This window comes from Gambusia affinis, linkage group LG01, assembly GCF_019740435.1.
Source record: "Gambusia affinis linkage group LG01, SWU_Gaff_1.0, whole genome shotgun sequence".
NCBI classification, from domain to species: Eukaryota; Metazoa; Chordata; class Actinopteri; order Cyprinodontiformes; family Poeciliidae; genus Gambusia; species Gambusia affinis.
Genome location: NC_057868.1, coordinates 30,491,613 through 30,499,742, shown reverse-complemented (window position 1 = coordinate 30,499,742; position 8,130 = coordinate 30,491,613). Strand labels below are relative to the sequence as shown.

The 8,130-nt window shown below is 39.0% G+C and overlaps 1 protein-coding gene across 2 annotated transcripts; it reads left to right on the top strand.

Moving 5' to 3' along the window:
* The first annotated feature begins 5,795 nt into the window (after positions 1-5,795).
* Positions 5,796-8,088, top strand: trh (thyrotropin-releasing hormone). 2 transcript variants are annotated; one of them, XM_044113081.1, is made up of 3 exons: positions 5,796-6,129; positions 6,351-6,562; positions 6,973-8,088. In XM_044113081.1, the coding sequence occupies exons 2-3, from the start codon at positions 6,370-6,372 to the stop codon at positions 7,587-7,589; spliced, it is 810 nt and encodes a 269-aa protein (XP_043969016.1). In that variant the 5' UTR covers positions 5,796-6,129; positions 6,351-6,369; the 3' UTR covers positions 7,590-8,088. The 2 variants fall into 2 exon arrangements, with proteins under 2 accessions (XP_043969016.1, XP_043969023.1); XM_044113088.1 differs by having other exon boundaries at positions 5,797-6,129; positions 6,348-6,562.
* The last annotated feature ends 42 nt before the right edge of the window (positions 8,089-8,130 follow it).

The window sequence follows — 8,130 nt, the reverse complement described above, 5'->3', positions numbered from 1 at the left end:
CTGAATTATTTGGATCACAAATGGTGATTATGTTAGTATATTCTTTAAAAATGATGACTGTTGTGAGCTGTTCTCTGCTGGTACTGTCATCGACTTTCCAGTAATTCCTCCCCTTTCACAGGAAGAAACCTCCAGCAGAATCAGAACCTGGCTCAGTAGGAGCGGTCATCTGCCACGACTGACTGGGCATTTGAGAAGGCAAAGCGGAGACACAAAAGGAAACAGAAACAGTTCCTGGAGTACTTTCTATGTGAAAGAAAAGACAAAAGTCAATTGCAGTAGTAGCAGCTTTAATGGCTTCATCTTGGAGAAAAATATGCCTTAGTAGGCAAACTCTGAGACAGTTTTAGAAGACAGCATAAACGGTTAGTCGCAGTAAAAACTCTTCCGATAGCTTTGTCTAGGAGAGAGACTCTGTCAAAGACAAGGTCAGGTGTATCAAATATAGAATGGAAATACTAAGATTCAGCATGAAAGGAAATGTATTGTAACAAAAGGTTATTCGAAGATAAAGTTCTTACCAAGCAAATAATTTGATGTAAAACCTAGGAAGGACAGATTCTAAGATTTTCCCACAACTGATAAAATCAGGCCTTCATGCAAAGGGCAATAGAAGACTGCGATAAAAACAAGACATCAAAAAAACAGAACAGACCCTGCAGAACCAGAGGTCCCTTCTTTCTTCATATCTGTAAACACCGTTTGATGTTACTCCCACAAACAAAAGCTATGAGTGAATAAAGCTAAGAAGCAAAGAGAGAAAAGCAACACTACAAGCTTGTGGGCGACCTAACTTTCTCCTCACCTCAGGTAATTTAAGGTTGATTGTGGCAAAGGAAAACACTTTCTCCTGATAAATGTAGGTCTTGTTGAACATTTTTAACACCCTCCTAGTTTTCAAAAAAAGAGCTTAAAACCCCCTTTGACGATATACTGCGACAGGCTGAAAGTGTCACAGGTATCAGAGCTCGGTATGGAGTCCTTCAGAAAGGGGCTAGTTTGTTTAAGCAGGAAGTAAAAACACAAGACAGAAAGAACAGGTGTTACTCTGACCTACCTGACAACAGACGTGATGTAATCCCACCTTGCAGCAAAATTTTTATTGAGAGACAGAAAAAACAATCTTGAAATTGACAAAGCATTCCAAAATACAGTTACTGGTGTTTAAATGTAGTTGAAAGTTGGTTGGGACTGATTGATAGGATGACAAAACCTGACTTCTAACATTTGTGTTTGGTCTAAATTTAAATGGGCTATAATGGGTACAATTTAATGCTGAGGAGCAGTGGCTCTACTTCAGATACATCTGGATGTTGAAGCTACTCACTTGATCTCATCTCAAACTTAGAAGTTCTTCAAAATGTTCCTTTCCTGGACAAAATCTTGAACATGGTTCTTCTGTCGACTCCAAACCAAACCATGAGTTGATGGCCCATGTTCCTACAACCAGTCAGTAATCAACAGGTTTCAGAGCCCGCTTTCACCTGATCCTTTCCACCTGATACCCAATCTCATATTCAATACACAACATTAATCTAAATGATTGTTCAGCACAATAGAATAAACAAACAAAGTGATAATGGTTCTTATCATTTTCTCACCTGCACAGCGTGCGCTCTTAACTTCTCTTCCTCCTCATCAGTTGGTATTCTGGTGACCAGAATACCAACTGATGAGGAGTTCAGAGACTCTTTTTTTATGGAATGCTTCAGAAAGGATAAAGTAAAAAGAGGCTGTCTTTTAATCACAGCCATACGGTGGTTAAAGGAAGAAAAAATCTAATTGCTACTACACCTGCTGCATTCACGCTAGCTGCTTCAATTGTTCTACATTTTTAAAGAAAGGCGTCACTTTGACAGAACAGATCCTGCAGAACCAGAGGTCCTTCATCTGCCGTGGCGCAGACTGGCTTCTTATGCTGGTGTAAAATCCAACAATGCGCTCTCTTGAGAGATTAATTGGATCCTTGGAGTGTATTGTTACACACACTCTTAGGAGGGTGGTGACTTACATGTCAGGTGTAAGGATGGGGACGCCTACACGGATCAGATATGTTTTAATTGTACTGCTGTCACTTTCTGTGTTCACTCAAGACAAAGGAGTTCAAATAGAAGCAGAAAGAGGTTCAAGAAAATAACTCCTTACTTCCTTATGGAGTGTAAGAGATGCAAGTGACTTTTTACACAGTGCTATTCAAACTCTTCTCACAACCTACTAGATCATTTCAACCAGAGCTCTGATGTTTTCAACCAAGCAGGTCTGGACTTTGAAATATTGGATGTGACAGCACCCTGACAGCAAGTCATCATAGAATTACACAGTCATTTCAATTCACACTCATTTTCACCCCTGACTGTGCGTGACTATGAAGTTCTTCATTCTCAAACTGGACTGACTCTGCATGATGTGAGTTAGTTTTACATAAGTTTGGGATAAAATATCAAGAATTGCAGCACTTTAAAAAAAAAGTATTCGCTGCTTTACAGATGTCTGCATTTTATTATCTTTATGCAATCTGTTAAATAAATGATCACTGGATTTCAAATAATTAAATAAATTTGAGTATTAGAATTTAAGTGAAGAATAAAGTTAAGGAGAAAAGCTATTTCAAAGAAGCTGCCCCAATTGGAACATATTTTCACCAACTTTCCTAAATCGTGACTTAAATGAGATTACCACATTTCTTTCTGCTGGCCTGCTTAATGCCAGACCTGTAGAATAAAGAAATCACTTAAACTGACAACTTGAAACAAACTAAAACTAACAAACAAAAAACAAAAATTAATAAAACAGTACCATGTATATGTACTTACTACTATTGGATTGTGTGATGGACTCAGTAAAAAACAGGAAGAGTCACAGGATATGTTAGAAAAATAGTTTTTATTATTATCATTTTAACCCAAACGTTTATAAATGACAAACAGATAAACTGAGTTTATAAAAGAGGTCAAAGAAACAACTCAGGCAAAAATGCAAACAAACTGGCTGCACAAACAAACATAACTGACCTAACAAAGAAATGACACACAGGGGTAAATATACTGGCTGATCAGACCAATTAAGATGCAATAGGGATAACTAAAGACCCAAAAATAAAAATATTAAATTTTAAATACTAATCTTTACTTAAATGCAAAACCTATCTAAACAAAGAAACTACAAATTCCCCCTGCCAGCAAGAACTAGTGGTGCAGTCCAATCAGCATTTAAGCCTGCTGAGCCTTGGCCCCCCATCTTTTATTTGCCAACTCCATGGTAGGTAAGTACCAGCAAGAAAACAAACAAGAGTTAATCTTAGAACAAAATTTACTTAAGTTTATATAAATACATATGTTAACTAAATGTATGCACTAATAATCTATCAATTTATTAGTTGATTAGTACCCAAATCAACTAATAAATGTTTTTTATTGAAACTAAAATGTTGTGTTTGAATGAAAAAATGAATTGTGCATATAAAGAGTTACCGACTTTAGATCGTGGCCATGGGTTTGGCCATCACAGACTGGCAGGTGATACTTTTCCACAGTGAGAACCATTATCCACAAATGGAGAAACCAAATGGCAGTGAACCTCCCAGAGAGTTGCCAGTCTCTCAAAATTACTCCATGAGCAAGAACCATGAACAATATCTAACATTCTGTCTCTCTAACTCTCCATTTAAGATCAATTTTGATGAAAAAAAAGTGTGTTAGCAGGAATGGAAGAGTAACAACCACTTCTGACCAAGAAGAAGGGAAACTGCCATCTCAAATCTGTAAAGAAACATCTTAATGATCCTCAAGGGTTATGCAAAAATATTGTGCAAATTTTTCAAAGATGTGTGCCCCATTAAATACTCTTATTTATTTTTTTTTAGCTTTACACAATTTTATTATGTTATTTCCTTATTAAAAACATACAGTACCATGTTGCTTTGATTCTTTCATGCATGTTTGAGGAATCCTTTAATTTCCCATGGCAGCCATTCTGTGGTGCCTAAACGCTTGGTATTACTTGGTGCCCTGTGTGCTTTGAAAATGCATGATACTTTCCCTTTAAATATAATGAGGGAGAGGAGAGAGGGGTAAGGAACCAGAGGGGCCTTTCAGATGTGAATGGAAAGCAGTGAATGTGAATGTCCAGACAGAAGAGAATGAGGTGACTGAAGGCAGTTGTGCACAGAAGGAGGCTGGAAGGCTGAAGGAAGGAGGAAACTAAACAGATGAGATGAAACAGAGCTAATACAAAGAGTAAACCGAAAGCAACGCTAATCTAAACAGACAAATCCAAAACACCAAAAACAAAGAAAAAAATGTACCAACACAAAGTATAAATTAAAATGATGTCAGGAAATAAACAATAAAGAAATGATCAAAAGAGAAACTAGAACTCCAAACACCTACTGATCATAACAAAAGGTTTCGGAGTGGTCCAGTCAAGAAGCCAAGTCTAACAGAATAATGCATTTTCTCGCGGGGGGGACACACTGCTAGTCAGAACCAAAATTAACTGTTATCAACAAATGTGCATCTTAGCAACAACCGTATGCAAGAAAGTGAGAATGTACCAAAGACCAGTTCAGTACTAAAAACATCACACACACCAACCACCACCCACAGACCCAATTTCTGACAGCTTCCTGCTGCTTTGCAGCATATGATTTCTCAGTCTTCAGCCCCCCTGTGCAGACACATCAGCCCCCATGTCAGATGAATGGTGTGTGTACATCAGCATCTGTGCAATTAGGCTTCATCTTAAACTGAAGGCTGCACAGAAATAGCAAGCAAATTTCTTGACATAAGATGAAATGTTTCCAAATCAAATACCAAAAACATTGATGAAACAAGTATGGAGTTAATGAAAAATATTGCTCTAGACTAATTACATGCGTTTAATATATGAACATATTCATTTCAGTCACTAGAGAGTTGAGATACAATTTTGACTGTAAGCAGGACTCTCGTGCTTTTTTTCAGGCATTGCTTTCTAATTGTTTGTCTTCCATAAAGAGCAGATTGGTCAACCTTCACCGAGGATCTGGTTATTCAGCAGCTTTTCTGGTTGATGCACTTCTTGCCCATCAGTTTATGTGTTGGTAGGTTTGGAGCTGTACCAAAACTCCTTCCATTTTCAGATGAGTTGAATAAAAATATGCGTTCAGAGCTTGAGATGTCATTTTTAAACTTAAAACTTAATGGTGCTTCTTGTTCACTTATTGTTACTATTCCTGTCTTTTGAATGTATTGGTTGCACCACATTTTCTTCAGGGGAAGCTGAGAAAAGATGGCTGAATGCAAAAGTGACTCTCTCTCTCTCTCTCTCTCTCTCTCTCTCTCTCTCTCTCTCTCTCTCTCTCTCTCTCTCTCTCTCTCTATATATATATATATATATATATATATATATATATATATATATATATATATATAGCTGTATATATAGCTGTATATATAGCTGTATATGCAGACCCTGAATCTGGTGCAGTCAGCAGAGCTGCTTCGTGACTAAATGTGAATTCTGTGTGCTAAAGAGCCAGATGGGTTTTGCTCACCCCCCTGCTTCCTCTGACTTTGAGGTTTGGATGAAAAAAAAAAAAAAGTAATAAAATAAATAAAAAGGGTCTTCATCTCACTGCAGCCATGGGAGACCTTTAGATTCCTTAAGATGAAAAAAAAAATATGAAATGGTGAGGGCCTGGAAAAAAGAGGCTAACTAGATTTTTTTTTTTTAAACGGATTAAATGAAAAGTATGCAATTACGCAAAATCAATAAATACAATCTTAAATTCTTTTTTTATTATTAAGTAATCCCATAATAACCCATCCTTCCTAAGTGCAAGGTTTATCTTTGTTTCGCGAAAGCTAAACTGGGAAGCAGTCCTTGTAGGGGCGATCATTCACCAAACCCAGTTGCGCACGACTTGGTGACATCAGTGGGGACGAGAGATCCTGAAAAAATTACTCCTGGGATTGTGTGACGACAGTGACCGGGAAGTATAAAAGCAGAGCCGAAGAAGTTGTCAGCTCACATACCTCCAGCATCTGGCCTAAAGGGTCACCAAGAGCTCCGAGAAGCGGGAAGAAACCATTAGCAGCGCTGCCAGCGGTGCCTCGGGGTAGGGACGAGGAGAATTTGGATACTTTTCATGTGAGTCCGGCGCTTTTCAGAGTTCTAGATTTGAGAATATGGTTCACCTTACCTGGATACATCAGGTTTAGTGTGCGTCTTGCACTTGTAAATAAGCTTTGTTTGTTTCTGAAAGTTCAGAAGCAAACAATGCAATTCGTGCATCATTAATCTTTTGTTGACTTCATAAATTAAGCATTTCTAATAAAACTCTGACTTTGTGTTGGATCTATTTCTAGTAGAGGGCGAAAGAATAAAACCATGAAGTCGGCAAGCCTTCTAGTCCTGGCATCTTTTGTGATCTGCAACTTGGCAGTGTGTGATGGACAGGGTCTCCCTGCTGAGGATGAGATGGACCGAAGTACCACCATAGACAACCTCATGCTGCAGAGAGCACAGAACCTCCTCTTACGCTCTATTCTCAAAAAGCTGCACGATGGAGACGGTAGAAATGGTGCGTGAAGCTCATGGTTTGGATACATTTTTCGGAAGAACAAAAAAAAAAGCTGACTGCAGCATCATGCTATCATGCTGTTTTTTAAATGTATATTTACATGTTTAAATCCAGCAGGACATATTATTTCCTGTTACTTAAGCCTCATTGTCTTTACCGTTTCCTGGAAGCTATTTTCCCCCTCAAATGTAATCATGAATAATTACAAAGTGTTGTTGGATTCTCCATTTCTAACGAGATTGAGAGAACTAGAGCTGGTGAAATATGGGTCGTAAGATGCAATCTTGTGCGTAATTTACGCACGGCGCACACCAACTGTAAAATCCCTCCTGCTGCAGTTTGTCTATGCTAGAATTGACTCAGTCGGTATTAGAGAAATTCTAAACAAGTCCTCAACTCTTTTTGTCCAGATGGGGTTTTCTCACAACCAGAATGGCTGACAAAAAGACAGCATCCCGGCAAGAGGTACTTCGAGGACCTGGAGAAGCGGCAGCATCCGGGCAGAAGGGAGGTGATCGACGACGAGCAGTTCTGGGATATGCAAAAGAGACAGCACCCCGGCAAGCGCGAAGATGAAATGCATTCGTTCACGGAGTTCCAGAAGAGGCAGCATCCAGGGAAGCGCTCCACCACGGGACAGATTCCCGACAGCCCCATCACGCTGCTCAGCGAACTTTCCAAGCGCCAGCACCCGGGCAAGCGCTATCTGGTGCTGCACAGCAAGCGCCAGCATCCCGGTAAGCGTCTTCTCGAAGATGAGGACGGTGAAGCGGACTGGACTGAGGACGGAGAGGAAGATATGTCAGAGCTGGAGAAGCGTCAGCACCCAGGAAAACGCTTTTGGGATAACTCCAGTCCGGAATTAAGCACCAGCAGTCCGTGTGATGTTTTGGACTCTGACAGCTGCAGTAAGACCAGCCTGCTGCTCGACTTTCTGGAAAACATCAACAAAAGTCACGCCGAGGAGAAGAGACAACACCCGGGGAAAAGGTTTGCACCAGAGGAGGAGATGGAGGAAGGAAAGTAGGGAAAGAAACAGCTGTTCTGCTTTGTTATCAACCAATAAACTAAGTGATCAATATGAAATATGAAAAACTGAAAATTATTTTAATTATTTAACCTTTTGAGCCATTTTTCTTTGGCACACAGTTTGTAACATTAACGCATAGCATCGGTCTCAAATTCTTCATTGGAGCGCTTGTGCGTAATTATTCTCAATATCTTTAAACTTTGCTGTAAATACAGATTCAGGACGAGAGGAGATGCTAATCTAAATCCAATTATTTCTTGAGTTATGTTACGGTTTATTATTTTCATTAGAATATTTATGGCTATATAGTAGGATTATAATTACTGGCTTCAGCAATGTTGCCTCTGTGAGGCAGCAAGTCCTTGTTAGTGTGGCACATGACATACCTGAGTCCAGAACTAACAAAAACTGCCTCGCTTGCATCAAATAAAACTCTTGACTGATTGATTTGTGTTTTATTTATACTTATGTAAAATATAAAGAATTCTTCAGCAAATTAAGTGTGTTACTCTTTATTTTTTACATTGCCTTATAAATG

What these genes read in the sequence shown, in the direction of transcription:
- trh (XM_044113081.1), top strand. Translation starts at nt 6,370, where the DNA reads ATGAAGTCGGCAAGCCTTCTAGTCCTGGCATCTTTTGTGATCTGCAAC. An exon ending in CGATGGAGACGGTAGAAATG is followed by an intron (nt 6,563 to 6,972) that starts GTGCGTGAAGCT and finishes CTTTTTGTCCAG; the next exon opens with ATGGGGTTTTCTCACAACCA.